This window comes from Salarias fasciatus, chromosome 23, assembly GCF_902148845.1.
Source record: "Salarias fasciatus chromosome 23, fSalaFa1.1, whole genome shotgun sequence".
Lineage (NCBI taxonomy): Eukaryota > Metazoa > Chordata > Actinopteri > Blenniiformes > Blenniidae > Salarias > Salarias fasciatus.
In genome coordinates this window covers 14,081,130-14,101,391 of record NC_043766.1, presented here as the reverse complement: position 1 = coordinate 14,101,391, position 20,262 = coordinate 14,081,130, and the positions used below count along the sequence as shown (strand labels likewise).

At 41.2% G+C, this 20,262-nt stretch overlaps 1 protein-coding gene across 3 annotated transcripts in view; it reads right to left on the bottom strand.

Annotated features, from left to right (window-relative positions):
- Window positions 1-20,262, bottom strand: part of dennd1b (DENN/MADD domain containing 1B) — a 114,966-nt gene that overhangs the window by 18,020 nt on the left and 76,684 nt on the right. For all 3 annotated transcript variants that reach the window (XM_030083691.1, XM_030083692.1, XM_030083693.1), the window contains 4 exons: window positions 14,785-14,910; window positions 9,837-9,938; window positions 2,428-2,518; window positions 969-1,009 (listed from right to left, as the gene is read on the bottom strand). In XM_030083691.1, the coding sequence (XP_029939551.1) occupies window positions 969-1,009; window positions 2,428-2,518; window positions 9,837-9,938; window positions 14,785-14,910 (360 nt within the window). The remainder of the gene's footprint in view (window positions 1-968; window positions 1,010-2,427; window positions 2,519-9,836; window positions 9,939-14,784; window positions 14,911-20,262) is intronic.

Sequence of the window (20,262 nt, the reverse complement as noted above, 5' to 3'; positions counted from 1 at the left end):
ATGATAAACTACGTGATTCACAACAGTGAGGAGGTCTTTATTTAGAAGGAGCCTAAAACAGTAAGGGGAGGGACTGTGCATGATTGATTCATGCTTTGAGTTGTGCCGAGTGACATTATGGTACCCGGTATCTCTCTGTGCCTTTTTTCTTTTTCACTCTTCCAGTTGCTGTTTCTCTCCTTTGGCATCTCACTCCTTTCCTCTGCTGTTTGTTCTTTAGTGTACGCACAAAGCTTCGGCTAAACGGCTAAACAGAGTAAATGGCAGGCGGCGTTTCAGTAGTTGGCAGAGGGAGAGGAGGAGAGGGGCCGAGGTGAAGGCCCCTCTTATAGATCCCTGTCAGTCAGGAAATGTGAACTTTAACAAACCTTTGAAGAGCACTCTAGAGAACTAATTCAGCCTTAGCTGACGGCGTGGGGAGAGAGGGAGGGCGAGGGAGAGATACTCACTGAGTGAACGAGAGAGAAGAAGAGAGAGAGAGACAGAGAGAGAGAGAGAGAGAGAGAGGGGCTGCTGTGACAGAGATGAAAAGAGTAAAGGATATAAAGACAGAGAGATAAGGGGAGAAAAATAGAGGAGGAAAGAGACAGAAAGAGATGAAGGAAGGAGAGATGCATGTTCTTGGGTTGGTTCAGCGGAGTAACGCCTGTGTTTGCTGCCAGATCAACATGTCATGTCGAAGGACGTCTTGTCACGTCAAATCACTTCTGTCTCCCTCCCTGTCTGTCTCCACTGTCCTGCTGCACGCGCCGCTTCACACATAGCAAACCACGCTCCAGCCGGATTCGTACATCCAGGCAGCCCCTTCATTCCAGAGGCAACACCAGGACTTCAAACACTGAGCTGTGTCAATCACTTCCTCAATTAAATATAACTCAGGAATGAAATAAGTGTTACATGGAAAAAAGAAAAAAAAAAACTATTGATAAAAGCTCCTGTGTATGATGTACAGGACGCTCTGTGGCTACCTTTACAGTGTGCATCCATTGCTGGTAGGACCTTGAATTACCTGCAGGGAAGTAGAAAGGAGAGAAAATATGAATTAATCATTTTGAACTCAGTTACTCAGCATTAACATTGACTGAGGAAACTGAGATGGTTTATTGTAACACACTCGTATTCAAATGCGCATTTCAGTTTGTAAAAAAAAAAAAAAAAAAACTCTATTAAATCAGGCAATTATAAAAAAAAAAACACACACACACAAACAGCCATGCACTGTCACCAGTTTTAAAGTGTAGTATCACTTCATTTCAAGCATTTTAAAAGTAAAGGCTGTGAATTAAAAACTAATAATTAAATTAAAAAAATGTCACTTATGTGTTCAATAATATCCTATTACTGTATGGAGTTTCAAAAAAAAAAACAAAAAACAAAAACATCCAAATAGGAAATAGTGGATCAGTGAGGACCTTGTGGAACAGATTTGCTTTCGAATGCCCAAGGAAGAGAATAACAGTTGACAGTGTGGGGATGGGCGAGGATCAGAACTGATTAGCAGAATAAGATGATGGATATTTAGCTGCATCATCTGGATGGCAGCGCTCCCCCCTCCCCTCCCTGCAAAGTAAATACAACTACAACCTGAAGTGTTACGATCAAAACAACCTAATTTGTCGGAGAGCTCCGGAGGGAGTTTTTTTTTCTTTTCACACTTGAACTTCCGATGTCTCACGCATATTAAACTCAATCCAGACAAAATGCCATTAATTCTTGTGTCAGGCTTGTTTTGCCACATTAAATCAGATTCACAGTCTCTTCAGCTCCAATAATAATAATAATAATAATAATAATAATGATAATGATAATAATAATAATAATAATAATAGCAATTGTTACAAACAATACTGTAAAGAAATTTACCTTGAGAGGTTTAGTTTACTTTTTTACTTTTATAGATTTTTATAAATATGTAAACATTCAAAGGAGGAAATTCCAAATCTTTGTAGTGATCTGCTGTGTGTGTGTGTGTGTGTGTAAAAAGGCAAGAAAAGTTAAAAGCTTCCACCACTTTCAAGAGCAGATAATAGAAGATTTCATAAAACAATGAAGTTATTGAAAAGTCAATAAAGTTCATTCACGTAATAATGAGAATGAACTTTATTGTTATTAGTAATGTAATAACATCATTTAAAACTTCTTGTGTTCTTATAGTAGTTTGTTCAAAATATTCTAACCTATTCTAGAAAACTGAACACACAATTATAGGTTCACTGCAGCAAACCAAAGATATTCTAATAAACATACTTTTGCATCTTCATTTTTTCACAAGGTTTCCAAAAATGAGTGTTTACGCATTGCTTAACTTTAATACTTTCTCTTTGTATTGGTTTAATATGCAACATGATAAAATATTTCTTCTGAATTTAATATGGCAAATAAATATAATGCAGCTAATTGAGGATAGACAAATCTTGCACTACTCACTTCTACAGAAGCCCCCCTCTGTGATCTCCTCTTCAAACACGTCAGTGAAGCCACGGCCTGCGTTCAATTTGGCCAGCCGTCCGTCGATGAACTACAACCATAAATTACAACATGCTTATTAAAGAAGGGTGGAGGGGGGTGAGGAGGTGGGACACACGCACACACACAAACACTCCAGCCAGAGAGGGGTGTTATTAATCCTACCTGACGGAAACTACATCCCAAGATTAGGTGGGTTGCAGGTAATAGGGATTTGGTAATGCGGAGCAGGTGAGGGATTAGAGCAGCAGACGACATGCTGCACACTGTCTGAGACATGAGGAAGTTTCATTTCCTCCCTTTGTAATGTAGAGCGCATAAAACTCCTTCTCATAAATATAGACCCAACAGGCGAGACAGCTACACATTTCATGAGGACAGGCACAAATGCACATAAATATGTTATGCAGCCAAAAGCAAACAAACACTGGCACACACAGGACACTGGAGATTCAAAGAGTAAACGGACAGCATTGCTTACATTTAAAAGGGCTGAGAAGTTTATTGTGTGAATCTTTAAAGTCAAAAAGTCAACAGGATTGAAAGGAGAAAGTTTTTGTGTTCAAATTTTTTTTTCTTAAATGAAAGCCAACAAACGTACAAGAGCTCTTATCTTTATATTATTTACTTATTACAAGAAGTCTGGTGCAGATCAGTTTAAATATGAGATATTTTTGAATTATAAATCACATTGGACATGAAGAAAATCTTCAAATATCACCAAAACAATTATGAGTGTATATCATTCAGTCACACACATGGCCAACTGTTTTCCATTAAATAAACCAACCACACTGACCCCAAGTTGCTGTTAGTTTCCTGTCCCATTGCTTATAGTATCAGCAAATCTCTGCGCTGTGCCATTAGTTAGTCAGTCACTGCAAGTTTCTTGTGCAACTGTGAAACATATGCATTTACAGTGCAGTAACTTTAATTATTTCAAAAACACCCACCGTATATTTTTAATAATCAAGTTTCTATGAAATGTAGAAAAGTTAACTTTCTCAAGAGTGGCTTATTTGACTGATGCTTTCTAATTGTTTTCCAACTGAAATAAAAATATTTTCCTATTTAGACTTTCTGCGGGAGGGTAGGAGGAGGAAAAAGCAGGTAGCAATTTGCAACGGCGTCATCCAAAATAATAAGTATGTAAACAAATGAAGCATCTGCATTTAAAGCTGAATTTTCTGACTGTTTCCATTAATTAGTGATCAACACCTCCTACCTTTCAAGCATTCTTTAAGGTTTTTAATAACAACAACAACAAATGGTACACTTTTCTTTCGAATACAAAAAAAACGGACAGCAACATGGTCTCAGATACAAAGGCTACAATCCCCCTCCCGCCCCCGCAAGCGTGTCCAAAGTGCAACAACAATATAGGTTGTTCTGAGGTGATTGTCCTCAGGGGACAGCCTGCTAACTAGCGACCGACACGGCCATCCGCTCCTCTGGTCAGAAAAGCTGGAAACTCATCATTAGATCATTTTAATGAGAGGTGAGACTGCAGGTTCCAACCACTGCTCCACTACACGGCTGGTCCAATTAGTGCAGATAATCAACCCAAATCATCACCAAGCCAAAGCCGCCACTTATACCCCCGCCCCACGCCCAACCACAGCCAGATTACCTGCCTCACTGTAGGCCTTAATTAGACATTACTCAACAATAGCAGACTGTGATCACCACACACACGTACACACACGTACACACACGCACAGTCTCGTATTTCTATCCTTGTGGGGACCTTCCATTGACTCCCATTCATGTCTAGCCCCTAACCCTGACCCTTACCCTAACCCTAACCCACACCACAACAAAGCCTAACCCTAAAGAAATGTTTTTGCACTTTTACTTTTTTCAGTAACAACAACATGGTCAAGAAAACACTGTTTCTCCTACTTAGGACCGGAAAAAGGTCCCCACAAGGCACGTCGTTCCACGTTTTGCTATCCTTGTGGGGACATTTGGCCCCGACAAGGATAGAAATACAAGAACACACACACACACACACACACACACACACACACACACACACACACACACACACACACACACACACACACACACACACACACACACACACACACACACACGTGGGTTTATGAGCTCATGCAGGAAACATTAAGAAAATAAAACTGCTCGTTTTTTCTTCTTTTATTTTTAGAAGAAATGTGAGGTAAAGCTTGGTCTTTGAATTTAGAAAAAATAATTCAAACAAATGAAAAATAATATTTACAAAAGGAGATGAAACTAGGAAGCCGTAAATTTTATGTCACAATCAGTAAAGTATGTTTTGAGGTTTTCACTCCCAAAGATCTGATGTTGATTCTGACTTGGACCGGTAAACTACAGCCAAACTGCATGTGCAAACTTCATCTGAGATCCAGACACATAGAGTGATAAACTTGGAGGCAAATCCTGCTCCATCTCCTCGTGTCTACATATCATCTTGTTTCCTGTTGCTGCTGCCGACAGTACAGTGGAGGAAGAGTTATTCCATCTGGCTACCAGCATGCGGACTCGCTCACCGGTCAGTCACAGCCGTGTAGATTTATTCAACCTCTGAACCCGGTTCTGCCATAAATTCTATGTCGACTGAGCTTACAATGTTTCAGTTTCTGTTGACGCAGTCGGAGAGGGCGATACTTGTGATCTCTTTTGGAGTTGTGGACGGTGGATTAGAGTGCACTGTCTTGAAATGTGTTCCTAATATTCTTCCCCTCCCATCCACGCTAACAGAGCTGCCAAAGTATAAGAAACACCTCGACATATACTGCTGTCCAGTTCAATATCACTGCCACCTACAGCTGGAATCATAAACAAGTGATTAAATTAAAACCTGTCTCATGATCTCAGACTAACCCAAACATTATCACCTCTGTAGAAGCAGAGTTTACAAGAGATCTGTTTTATAAGATCACTTTAGACTGTAAAAGTGCCACCAACTAAATGGCTGGAGAGGGCTCATGCAGGGTTCAAGAAAACTATTATTTAAAAAAATAACTGATTCTGTATATTACTGTAGAAATGACTGCACAGTTAAATTTTCAGCTTACAGCTTGACGTTACCTTCTTTTAGTCTAAAAGGGACATTCAGCCAAATTGAAGCGAGTCTGGGAAAATGCTGGCAAAAGAAAACACTTCAAAATTTACATGCAAGACATCAAAAAGATGTCATGAAATGTATTCTGGACAACAGCTGCATTTCAAGTGTGTCCATTACTCAACTGCTGCTACACAAAGAATAATACTCCAGTTTGTTGAAACTGTTGAGATATACCAAGTGGGGAAGTTTGAAATTATTTGGTTTTGCTTTCAAACATTACCTCTGCAATCACATTTATAGACACAACACAAGGCGGATGATTATTGATTGAAAGAGCAGAAATCATATACATAAGACTTCTGGCAGTAAATTATGGGAGTACAAGTCCCCTTGCAGATTCAGTGAAACTGAGTGGCTTAGTTTTGTCAATAAGACAAAGAGCATTCATTGACTCAGTGTGTGTGTGTGTGTGTGTGTGTGTGTGTGTGTGTGTGTGTGTGTGTGTGTGTGTGTGTGTGTGTGTGTGTGTGTGTGTGTGTGGGAGCTGAGGATGGTTGATAGGAAGCAGGTTAATGTTGACAGATTTCCCCCCGCATTCTTTTGAAACATTTCTCCCACTTGTTCTGCAGAGAGAGAGAGAGAGAGAGAGAGAGAGAGAGAGAGAGAGAGAGAGAGAGAGAGAGAGAGAGAGAGAGAGAGAGAGAGAGAGAGAGAGAGAGAGAGAGAGGTGGGGATCCAGGAAGAAAGGAGCGTCCGAAGGTGAATCTATGACATTTAAGTCTGTGTGTATATTTAGTGCAGACTTACTATCAGTCAATACTACTTATTATCAGTCGCTCATACAAAAACAAAATAAAATTACTTTTGGTTCCTGCTTTTGGTCACCTTTAAACATCAGGCAAAACCTGAACGTGCTTTGATCTAAATATCTTTACAAAAGACACACACAAAAATATTAGGCCACAGTAATACCACTTTTTTTTTTCCTGATTTAGTAGGTGTGCTCATAAAAAAAACAATTAACAATAAGAGGTGTGTTCTTATAGGGTATTAAATGGTATATTGCTGGCCTTAAAAAATCTCGTGCCAGCACAACTGTTTCTGTGTTCACTCAGCCATTTAGCTCATACAGAAGTAATAACCTGCTGCTGAATCTACATTAACAACTCCATGCTGCTCACCTTATGAGGCTCTGATTTGCAGCTGATTATGGAACAAAGAAGGTGTTTTCCGGAGAATGAAAACACTTAAATCAACAAATAAAGCACCTGTAGAAAAGCAATTTCCTGGTAACACCTCTAACTCAGGTAACACCTTGGCATTACACACATGTGGTTCAGAATGTGTGTAATGAGTGTTGTGGTCCAACAACGTGGTTTAAATTTCAGTCTGCCACAACAGACGGTATAAGCTCTCTGAATTTGGATGTTTTTCCAAATTAATACATAATACACATTGCTCAATAGGTTCTATTATGCACAGCTTTCCTCCAGTTGAGCACCAAGGACTGTGCTGAGGCGGTTTGATAACAGAGCAACACAGCCTGTTTGTTTACACTGAGAAACGAGAAACCCCCCCAAAAAACCGCTGCACTGACACCCTGTGGTTCCCCTCAGTCAACAATCAATTTAGAGAAGTCATATCAATGCGTAATATCGTTTGCCAAGAAAAGACAAATCGGGGTAAGAGGTTAAGATAAATATTGGGTTGCAAAACAAAGAGGAAAAAAAATCAAAAATATCTCTGGTTTCAGAAAGAATGTTTATCCATATAAAATGAGTGTGTGTGTGTGTGTGTGAGTGTGTGGCTGTACAGGTTCAGTGCCGTTTGCGTGTGTGTAAGCGGGCACAGTTCATGGCCAGAGCAGCGCTCAGGCGAACCACCAGCCCCTCTCACTTTAGCAGAAAGAGGAGTGGAGGAGATAAGCTCGCCCCATCCCCTGCACTGGAAGAGGAGGTGGAGATAAGGCCCCGTTTCCCAAAGCTACCGCTGAGGCAGGAGCCGGCCGGGAGGACGCTTTGAACTGCTGCTAACTATCCGCTCTGCCTGGGAAAATTATAAACGGAGTGTCCAGAGAAACAAAGGGCTGATTGAGGGCCGCAGCGTTGTACTCTTGGGGGTAAATCACACTACTATCATGGGTCAGAGAGCACAAAGAAAAATTCAAGGGGCGAGAGGATATTTTCTACAGAGCCAGAGGTGTCGTTTCTCTGTGCTCTGGCTCCAATAAGTTTAGTATTACTGAGGGGATTTGGAGAGGAAAACATATTAAGTATACATGAGTGATTTTTAAGAGAAACCATACATGAATGAAGCCTTCCTGATGCAAACATAAAGCACAAACATACACAGCAGAGCTCACAGTGGCAGCTCGTGGTCGATGTTAAATTCTTTGGGGTTAAACTTCTCTCATCTGAGGGCACAATTTTGTTCACACTTTATGCTTCTGTAAGGATTGCGAATAAAAGACAGAACACACAGCCTTCATAGGGGTTACTAGAGTCCGTAAGTTTTTAACAGGGCTGACTTATCCTGGCTCTGTTTGTACCCCAGATAAAATTGAGCAAACAGAGAGACATTAAGATGTGCTCTCAGAGATAACGACCGTAAACTGTTTTTTGGGGTCAGGAACCGTCCGTAATCCCGTCCCTCTCTCTTCCACATTCCTCCTAAGTCTGAGCTGCTAAACTGTCGAGATACTAAATGTTGCCCTGTTGACAGTTTTCTGAACACTACTGCAGCCAAGAGAGACAACTTTCATGTTTGAAACTGAAGACTTTCACCCTTCTCAAAAACAAATCTGTTAAAAAAAAAAATAAACTGCACCAAAATAAAGTGATGCTAATGGGAAGGGACAGAATAACCTACCAAGTAAGAACTCGGTCAACTTTTCCATTTGCTGCTGTCTCTTGATTAATGAGTGGAGTTGTGCCTTGGTCAGTTTGCTCTGTGACAGCAGCTGATCTGGATCCAAGAATATCCAAATGCCCTCTTTTCCAACAGAGGGGTGTAATGTGAATACTTTTAATAAGCAATGAGATTGTCAACAACACTTTGTGTTGTTAATGGATAAAAACACACAAAGGTCTTATTTACAGCTTTAGTGGTGATCTGATTGCACTGAAGTAAAAGTGGCAATGCATCAGAGATGCATCCAAACCAAAGCATCATGTTGCCAACTGTAAGACAACAGACGAAAAACATGGCTGCTGAGAGGAGACCTCTGGTATCATCTACTGACAGGAGAAGCAACTTTCACTCAAACTGTAGTTTGAGTGAAAGTCGCATGTTGTCCGAACTGACAACATGCAAGGTCGAGCCAGTTGGGCCAGTTTGCTCACATTCTACCTTCTGTTAATCAAAGGTGCAATAAGTAAGAAATTTACTACAAAAAACATTTAAATCATTCCCATTTTTCACCTGTCAGTGAAGAAACATGTCCTTCAAACAATCTGTCGTCTCCATCGACATTGTCTTAGTCACGTTTTTTTCTTTCAAAATTAAAGTTTATGATATGTGGGCGGGGCTAGACGTCACACCTCTGGGTTCCAGAGCCAATCATACGTGAGTTCCCGAGGTTGCCAAACAAGCAGCATAACATTCCGTAATTTCTGATCGCGCTGTCGGCCGTGCACAGAGGGCCACCATCAGTATGCTTGTGCGCCACGTGCACAAGATGGTGGTCATGCATGCGCCACTAGGACCACGTACCAAACTGTCTGAATGTGAAATACATGCTGTTTATTGGGGAAACTATGAGAGATGGAGGGATAAGGTCATTAGCTTGAAATAAAGTGAGGATCAGTTAGTATTCTCAGAAGAAATACAATAAATGAGCAGATAATATACAAAACCAACTTAAAGTCTCACACACACACACACACACAGACACACACACACACACACACACACACACAGACACACACACACACACACACACACACACACACACACACACACACACACACACACACACACACACACACACACACACACACACACACTTTACCCTCAAAAGACAGAAAAAAAAAAGCATTCCATAAAATACATAATAAAAGTGACATAAGTCAAACTTTTAGAAGAGTCTGGATTTCAGTGAGTCTGATCACACAACACTGAAGAAAGAAAAATAGATTGGATGCCTCAAAGTCTTTACTTTGCAAAGTTAAAACTCCCTCAAAGAAGGACCTTTGATAAGAGCTCAATGCAAAGGCAATTTAGATGAACACATACAGAAGAATGACAGACTTCAACGTAATCAACTTAAAGTCACACCTGGAGACAGTGAGAAGACGCAGAGTGTAATGTCAGGTGTTTGTACCTGTTTGAAGAGTTGCAGGTTGACGGCCATGGACAGGAAGTTTTTCATGGTGTTCGATCGATGATTCACGAAGCTCTCCTCGCAGAATGTGATTGGCTCTCCCTGCAGAGTCCCCAAAGACACAATTGGCAAAAAATTATAATAAACAATTAATTCTCATTCATTTTGGCTGACTTCATTTTGTGCCAATCTGTCTTTCCACCGTGTTTACAAAGCTCAAATACAATTCACGGGAAGTAGGGCAGATGCATTGCTGCCTTGAAAAGCAGGGGGTCTAAACTGAACAGTGTTATTAATAATATGATTCATACTGCTCACACATTCAGAATATTATCATTTGTGCACTATGAAACGTCTTCTCTAAGCAAGGAGGATTTCAGCTGATTTCTTCATTAGCGAGTTAAAAGAAAAAAAGAAAAGAAAACTTGTCTTAAAGTGTGACAGGAAGGAAAGAGGAAGGAAGAAGAGGATAAGCTGGAAACAACAGTGTACAACATCTCCTTTAAACGGGGTCCCTTGGCAGCGCTCACATGATCTCCCCCGGACCAGAAGACAGTGTCCCAGTAAACTTCCTACACACGAACACATTATCACATTGTTACTATTTCTTACATCATGCCTGTTGGCCTGTGAGCTATAGTCACAGAGATGACAACAGAACCACTGCAGGCCAAACCCACACCGCCCCGCGGTCATTTCCAATTCATGTTTTCTCATAATTAACATAATTCTCACACAATTCAATGATGCTCTAAATTCCTCTGAAGTAAAACAATGTGCTTTGTCTGTTCTAGGCTACAAGCGCTGTGTGGCACATAAAAACAACCCAACAGCACTAGAGAATAACCTGATTTTCTGGAATGTGTGGCTGATAACCATGGCCCAAATTACATCAACAGGAGTGCATTTACACTTACATCACAAAAGTTTTTCAAGGATTACTCTGTCTCTCTAAAAGTTGTGGCTGAACGCTGAAGCACTTATAGATTAACAGTCTTTACACTCAATGTAGCAAACAACGCTAAACAGATAATAAGCAAAAATCTAGTAATAACAGTCCAAAAAGACAGATTTAATTTTCAAACAAATGCTTTTTGCTTTATTCTCAAGCCTACATTGACGTACAACTCCTATAGTGTGGCTGAATTCTTCAGTCCAATTTAACGCGATTTAGTGAAACAATATTATTTTAATCTATTTTAAGATGGTTGTGAAGCTTGATTAACATGTCTTAGCTGTAAACTTAATGAATACTTAACATTAACAACAATATATATTATGGAAAAATTGCAGCTGCATCTATGTTTTAACGTGACTAATGATTAATTTCTGTATCCTGGTCTACAGCTGCTGCAGTATATGTTTATAATGGCTTCGCTGTCTTTGAATCAGGCCTCGGCAATGCTTAATTAACATTTAAGGATTAAGAAAGAGTCCAATTTAGTTCATATTCATTTGTACCTCCTGTTGAGCTGAATTATTCAGTTTTTTTTGTTTTTAATTCAGTTCTAAAGGCATCTTTTCCCCAAACTCAACTGCCTTTTTACATGGATCTGCAACAGTCTTTGAAGACACTGTAAATTTCACTGTGAGAACACGCACTTAGAGAGGTTTTGTGTCAAAAATATTCTTATATGTGATGACACTCCAACCCCACCCAGAGTTTCCACATCAGGTTGGATGATCTTGACTTGTTCAGTGCCTGGCTGTGTAGAGTTTAAAATAATTTTGCTCCTAAATAGCACAGAGCACACATCCACCCACCTATTCAGCTTTGCTTCATCACCAGTAGTAAAAACTAATTTGAACTGCTATTTCAGGGTCTTTTTTTTTCCCCCCCTTCTGGCGTGTGATGCTTTGAGCTGCTGAGAGGCACCTAGGGCAACATCAACATGAGCTGAATATGATGACCTAAAAAAAAAAAAAAAAAAAATGCCCGTATAATCAGCTGATTGCTTTTCAACTCATTATAGTTTTCCAGTTTTGTTTCATTTACAACTCAGCAAGACTCCAACCAAGCATCCACACCCCTCCTTCTGTCAAGACATATGGGTCTGTGAACCACAGTGTGCAGCTCGGCTTCGTCTCGGAAGCTCACTTTTTCAGCTAAGAACAATGACAAGCCAAGTGATAAAGAATATCGCTGGTATCTAAAATAAATCGCATGCTCAGGGTGTGTATGTTTATGTGTTAGCGTGCATATTAACTCCAAAGGCTTTTACACAGACCACTTGCAAGAAATCACGGCGCGAGTGAAAGTGAACTGAGAAATCTCTGCATGTTGTGTTCATACACACGCGCATGCAGGCACGCAAACACACACATACACACAGTGAGTCTCGGCGCTTGTCAGAGGGGAGGCAGTTTGTTCATATACTGTCTGTATACAGAGAAAAGAGAGACAGCATCAATAATGTAGCATCTTGACTCCGGGAGTCCACAAAGTCCAATTAATCTCAAAGCCAAAGGAACAAAGGCTTTGCTATTTGACAAACAGGACATGGTGTAGTTTGCTCTGCTCTGACTCAAACTTGATAAGTAGAAAAGATCTAGAAAAGAAATGTTAGGGGGGCTCACTAAAGGAGAGTTTAACACCAAAGGTGGCTAAAAGGGATCTTCAAAGGGAACGTCCTGGCTCTTTTCAGCTCCTCTGACATTTCACTGCCTCAGACAGGCCCACCTTAGCTCTGCGCTCCCACTGAAAACACACCTTTTACCTTGAGTCAAAACTGGCCCACTCTAAACAGACGCCTGTGAAATTTGACTCACCCAAACTAAGATGCGCTACACATACTGAAGAGCAAATTTATTATATTCACATCTGCTAATACTTTTGCCTGTGGATCAGAGTCTGTGGTCTTACAAACTCCATATTGGATATCTTGATATTTACGGGCCACAGAGAGAAGCGCAGCTATAACTACTTACTGAAATATGATGCTCGAAACAGTTTTGTATTCAGATTATTTGCTCAATTTCCTTACTTAAATACAAAGATTTTATACTATGAAACAATTTATTGGACTAAATTTAACCGGTGTACGATAGTATTAGCTCCACTTTCAAAATGTTGAATTTAGTGCATGCCAGGTTTCATTGCTGTGGCATAACTCCTCCTGACTCAGCTGATGAGCTTCTCAGCCCAACCTGGCATTCATTTACATTGGACACTCTCACTGAAGGTAACAAAGCTATCAATGAACACATGGAAATCATGTAGCAAAAAACTGTGAAATAACAGAGAACATGTTTGATGTTGGAGATTTTTCAAAGTAGCCACCCTTTGATTTGATTGTTGCTTTGCACACTCGGCATTATCTCATTAAGCTCCATCATGTGGTCTCCTGAAATGGTTTTCCAACAGTCTTGAAGGAGTTTCTAGAGATACTGAGCACTTGTTGGCCTATTTGCCTTCACTCTGCAGTCCATCTTATTCAAAACCATCTCCACTGGGTTTAGAGCAGAACCTGGTGAGGCCAGACCATCTGGTGCAGCCCTCCGTCACTCTCCTTGGTCAGATAGTCCTCACTCAGCCTGAAGGTGTCTCTGGAGTCATTGTCCTGATGAAAACTAAAGGATGGTCCAGCTGAACACAAAGTGGATCGGATGGTATGTAGGATGCTGTGGCAGCCATGCTGGCTCAGTGTGCCTTCAGTTTTAAATAAATCTCCAACAGTATCACCAGTAAAGGGCTTCACATCACACCTCCTCTGGTCACTTTTCTGAATTGCACACAGCCACAGCAAGTGAAATCAAACATCTCAGATTTGGAATCATCAAATCAAAGCACAGAATTTCACTGGTCTAATGTCCATTCGTCATGTTTCTTGATCCAAACAATTCACTTCTGCTTGATGCTTTTCGTAGTAGTGGATTTCCAGTAGCTATTTGACCATAAAGTCCTGACTGGTGCGGTCTCCTGATGTACAGCTGTGTCTGCTACAACTCTGCATGGTGTTTGTCTGAGCTCTAATCTGAGGAGCTGTTAACTTGTGATTTCTGAGGCTGGTGACTCGGATGAACTTATCCTCAGTAACAGAGGTGACTGTTGGGCTTCCTTTCCTGGGGCAGTCCTCACTTGAGCCAGTCTCATTGTAGCACTTGATGGTTTTTGTGACTGCACTTGGGGACACATTGAAGATTTTTGATTTTTCTGGACCGACTGACCTTCAGTTCTTAAAGCTATGATGGACTGTCATTGGCTACCTTGCCTACACCATGAGGCTCATTGAGAGAAGGCCGAGGGTTTGCAGCACTGTCAATAAAGAAAAGGGTATCTACTTTGAGGAATCTAAAATATAAAACATATTTTGAGTTATTTCAGACTTTTTTTGTTTCCTTCAGAATTTCATAAGTGTTCATTCAGAGCTCTGACACCTTTAACAAGAATCTATAATGTAAATAACCAAGAAAATAAAGAAAAACGTGAACAATAAAAGTAAATCCCTTTGTGGTAAATGGAAAATGGTGCTTTTTAGTGCTTCAACTCCATAACTTAGGACAAGACAAGGTAGCATGTAAGAACTTTTTTTTTTAAAGAAAAAAATAATCTTAAAAGCTATTAAAAGTTGGAGGCAATTGTGCATAGCCCTCCAAACCGAGATGCAATGTGAATGTGTTTGTACTGTACCTTTTTTATGGACATATGAGCCATGAAATGCATCATCATCTCCAGAAAAACACATGGAAAACAGGCCAAATCATGTTCTAACAAGCTCTTGGGGGAAAGCCAGCATGCTGCAACACGCTATATACTCGAGCATTACCTTGGGCCCTAATGAGTTAAAGGTGAGAAGCTTCAAAGAAGTTTCTGAGTATCATTTTGTTCAACAATAAAACAATCCCCCAAAAAGTTAATATGCCAAAACTCATAGGTAAAGAAACAGCCAAAAAAAGATTTTAGTTCACAGTTCAAGTGTTTAACTGATCAGTGAGACTTGATGCTTACAGGTTTGTATCTGAGGGCATCCCGGTAGGATCCAAACAAAGCGGCCTGTGCTCTGAGGAAGGCCCTGGACACCCCGCTCCCTGTTGCTGTTGACTGCTTCTTCAGCTTGCTCTTCAGCGAGGACACCTGGTGGAAAACATAATGTGCCAGAGAAAGAGATGGAGAGTGGTGGGAGACAGTGGAGGGAGAGGAGGAGGTGCGGGGGAGAGAAAGGGAGAGATTGAGGGGTAAAAAGTTAAATTATCACCTCTGAAATTGGTGGAGGAAACAGCTAGCCCATTCTGGGTGTGAAGTATCACATTTGCAGGTCATCTCAAAAAGGGAAAGAAAAGAAAGGGAAAAGCTTCAGCCTTTCCTCCAAGCTTATCTGTTGTGCTGCTGGGAGCACCTGCTGCTTTGCTAATTGAGCAGAGCACGGGGTGGCAAGAGGGAGGAGACGGCAGAGAGGAAATGGAAACTCGCATCTTTGCTTTTCCTCTCTCACCCTCTCCTCTCTATACTGCCCTCCCCCATCACCTTCATGCTTTTTCAGTTCTCGCTCTATGCCCTACTCTTCTGCTTGTTTTTTCCAGTCCTCCTGTTCTCCCCTCCCCTCTTGGCGCTCCCGGACTCCCTCTAGAAAGGGATTCTTGACATAAAACGTCTTTAATTATTTTCCCCTCTCCTGGCTCTGTCTCTAGGACTCCAGGCGAGAGTGGAGGAGCAGCAGGCCCGAGCTTGTTTTAGGATGACAAAAGATTCACCCTGGCCACCGGGCCCTGGGGAGTCTGGGAAGGAAGTTGTCAAGAGGCTCTCCTCACCTGCTCAGCAGTAGTCTGACTGTGTTGTGGCAGTGCGAGGAGGAGGAGGCAGGGATAGTGAGGGACTGTCGCTCTACGTGTGGGCTGTGCCAGCTTAACACAAAAGCACATTTGACTGTGTTGCACAGGAGGTCTAGATTACTGTAATGCAGCAGGCTGTTAATCATAGCATGGCATTGAAATTGCATTCTAAAAAAAAAAAGTACAATATATGCACCACACGCTGGAAAAACAAAACCGTTCCAATACCTTCAGCATCAATTGATCATCTTCCATGCATATTATGGAAATATTGACAAAAAATAGCCCACAACTTCTAAAGTCAATGGCGATGCACACGAGTGTTTCTTGTTTTACTTTGCAAATGATAATGATGAAAAGTTGTGCCCATTCTCCTGGGGAGAAAATTTCTTTTACCTACTTCACCACTCTCACACCCACTGTGTGAAAACTGGCAAGAAATCTTAAAGTCCATCCAGAGATTTCAGGCTAAAAATAAAATGTGTGTGTGTGAAATATCCAAATTAAACTCTTTGGTCAGCAGTCTGCCTCTTCATTTTGATGTCCTGCTACATTTACTACTAGTCTGTTCAGCTGCGGTAGAAAAGAGTGCAACATGTGGGTTGTGTACAGGGATCTCCAGAATTCAGAGGAAGAATCTCACATGTTAATTGACGGGCTTTTTCATTTCCACAGCAGCATCGTTTTAATCCTACCACCGGTGACAGCAGTATGAAGCGGGGTCAAAACAAATAAAAAAATACGCTTGTGTCTATGATTAAATGAATCCAGTTCTTCTGAGATGAAATAAAAATGTGAGCAGGTATATTTCGATCTGAGGTGGCCAGAGACCACATGCCGAGAAGCTGCGGCATTGGAGGGGTGTCGTGGTCTGGCATCTGCAATTAGCTTATCTGGGAAACTTCAAGGAGGAGAAACAAAGTGTTAGCACAGCTTGCACCGAGGACAGGCGGAGAGGAGTAGAGAGGCCGCGGGAGAAAGAAAGGAAGCAAGACAGAGAGTGGCAGTCTTAAACTGGGACAGAGACAAAACGAACAGTGTTGAATCCTCTCCCCTGGGCTTTCTCACTCTCCACATCGTCCCTGTGCTGCCATTGCAAATGCTCCCAGGAATCAAACAGAAAGTTTATCACGGTTAAATTAACAAGTGTCATCTACATATTCACTCATTGTGCTAAATGCTTTTATGTTTGTGTAAAGCCCGTTCTGTAATTAATATTTCATATTTATGTGCATTTTCACTGAGTTTTTTCATACTTGCAAATCATTAAACTGTCTTTTTTTTTTTTTTTTTTAGGGTGAGGGTGGGGGGGATCAAAGCAAACACAATGTCAGTCTAAGAGGGGGAGGCATACCCCAAAGACTGTCAGAGAAGACGGGATAGCGGAGTTTACTCTGCACACAGCAGAGTTCTGTACAGCAGCTTTGAACGGCTGAGAGCACTGCAGAGGCATACACTTTTTAATGAGGTGGGGACACAATAACTTGCACGTTGCTTCCCAGTGTTACAAAAATGGGTGATCATGCAATGTGTTCAAAGTTTCACATCTATTCACTGGAAGGGTTAAGCATTAAAAAAAAAAATCTCTTCAGTCACATGTAGCGAATAATTAAATTGTCACATATAACAAATCAAATAAAGCAGAAGTGCGGGAAAATTAATACTGTGTTTACTAATAGATATGGAAGCACATGCTGCTACCATGCGCATTTTCACACAAAAATAAATGTGTATTTAGTAATTGGATTTTGAATGTGGCTCCTACGCCACAATCATCAGGTAGGCCTCCACGGTAATGGCTCTGTCAAACTAATTAACTTCTACAGTTTGAGTGAAGCTAACGAGATGCGCACAGACATCAGAGGAAGGCCAGGCTCTACAGGTGATAACCCTATTTGGCAGTGACATTTTTTAGTGTAAAGTCACAGTGGCGGTGATGAGATCAAAGGCAGAGAGTCCCCCATTGGGTCCAATTAGAACTATAGCATTGTACAGGGAAGGGGTGGCAGGAGGAGAGAGGGAAGTCTGCGGTTGGGGGAGAGGGAAGAAAAAAAAAAATTGTTGAGTTATGATATTCATAATCTATGCAGAGAGGCCTTTCCAGTACAGGTCTTCTCCCCATAGCTGTGATCTTTTCGATTTACATCAAGGGAAGATGGTCGGGGATGAAAGCAGGGCATCCAAGGCACACAGCCCTCAGAGGGCAGACATGGGGCCTCATTAAGGCCCGGCCCAGCCAGCCCCAAACAGGGTTTGAAGTGCGTCACATAAAGAGCATGGGGTCAAAGGTCAGACATAGAACAGATCTCCATTTAACTCTCCAGCTGGAGATGGTAATTAGCAGGTGCAATGATGATCCCTGAATGACTGTAAGGGATGACACCACTGTAGACGACACCAGGCATCTGTGTGACTGCGAATGTCGACGCGCACATGGAGCCACGGTGCAGGAGCAAGCATCTATCAAAAATCCAGGCTCACACCAGGCTGCAGGCAAAGCATGCAAGACACTCAGTCACCACTGTGTGTTTAGACAAGCTCTGCATGCCTTCAAATAATAAAAAGACAATAACGATGTGAGGCTGCTGCTATGCGGAGTTTTAAAGCTTCACCTGACGAAATGGTGCGTTTCGGTTTGTGAATGAACAATGTTGACTGACAGGAAAGAAATACATCAGCCGGTGAAACATTTAACTTCCACTTTCAATCACGACAAAATCTAAACACAAAAAAGGACGAAAATAGAGAGACAGACTGACAATAATTATTGAGTAAATTATTTTTAAAAAATCTGAATGAGAATAAAGTTATAAACACACCCTTAATACATAACTAGAATTATACTTCAAATTTTAACTACAGAATAAAAAAAATAACCCTGACACTTGTCTGTTGTTAAAAAATGAATAAAAGTTAGGTTTTCTTCTCACAAAAAACAATGTTTTGTTTAAGATTCTGTCCAGGGAAAGAAAGCCATGGGGACGCAATTAAAGAACTACAAAGAAAAAAATAGTTATGAAAATCTCCCTCTTTCTTTTGATGTGCTGCAGTTTGAACTGCACACACACACACACACACACACACACACACACACACACAGTCTTGTATTTCTATCCTTGTGGGGACCGTCCATTGACTCCCATTCATGTCTAGCCCCTAACCCTGACCCTTACCCTAACCCTAACCCACACCACAACAAAGCCTAACCCTAAAGAAATGTTTTTGCACTTTTACTTTTTTCAGTAACAACAACATGGTCAAGAAAACACTGTTTCTCCTACTTAGGACCGGAAAAAGGTCCCCACAAGGCACGTCGTTCCACGTTTTGCTATCCTTGTGGGGACATTTGGCCCCGACAAGGATAGAAATACAAGAACACACACACACACACACACACGCACACTCGCACACATGCACGCATATGCGTGCATGTGTGCACACATACACACATCTGAACAAAGATACACAGAACGCCATTGTATGCTCTCTCTCTCTCTCTCACACACACACACACAGACGTAACTTGAAATCTATAAAAATCGCTCATTCGTTCAATTAAAAATAAATATTGGATGTCTTCAGATTCAAAAAAAGAAAAGATTACCCGCTATTTTCTAACCATAAAGCTTTTTAATGACTTCAGTTAATGGGGTGGAGCCGACTACCATCTCATACAGCTAACCAAATAAGATCACTAATAGTGTTAGGTGTGACTTTAAAAATAACTTGACTGAACAAGAAATTAGTCAAGTAAAATTATTTAAATAGAGATCCATTATGGGGGAAAAAAAACCCAACAGATAAGTGATTAAAGCATTTAATGAGTAATACTTAGTTCCTTAGAGTGTTGAACTGTTGTTCAGTAGATGCAATCCAATACAGTAGGCAAAATGAGAGAGACGAGGAAAGCAAAGGGGAGAGAAAGTGTGTGCGTGTGTGTGAGTGTGTGTGTGTTTTAATAGGGCTATCTCGTTGCCATGAGATTCTCCCCGGTGTGGGGTTACTTTGTCAAGCTGACCTCTTATAGCAGCTGAGCGGCTGAGTTTTGCATACATAATTAACTACAGCTAAATGTCATCTCTCACTTCAATAACTAACGCAGTGGGTGATGCTGCTCTCCCTTTTTGACTTCTAATCCAGACTGAACCGCTGGCAGAACGACTATGTGAAAATGAAGTGCAGCTTTTAAACTCCACATGAGCAAATGAACGGCTGCGAACGCTGCAGAGGGTATACGCACAGTTCAGTGCCTCTTAAAACAATTACAATGTGAAAATAATGCATCAAACGATCACAAATCCACTTTTACCTTTTGTCTAATAACAGAATCAATAATCATAAAAGAGCCAGACGCCATGACGGAACGTTGTTATTGGACGCCGTGCGGACAGGGCGAGGGTCGACTTCTGGTGAAGTACAGTATGTAACTGAGGTGGAGCAACAACATTCCCAGCACAGAGCAGCCATGTAGTTAGTGAAGCATGTGAGGGGGGCTTTACTGTCGCTGGCTCCACAAGAGTGGGAACACACCAGTAAACTCAGTGAAACTGAAAATGGGCAAATCTGGCGGACAAACCAAAAACCTGTGAGTAGCAAAAGTTTCCTGCCGAACTAGAACTGAATGTCATTAATGAACAATCCTGTACGACGATGTGTG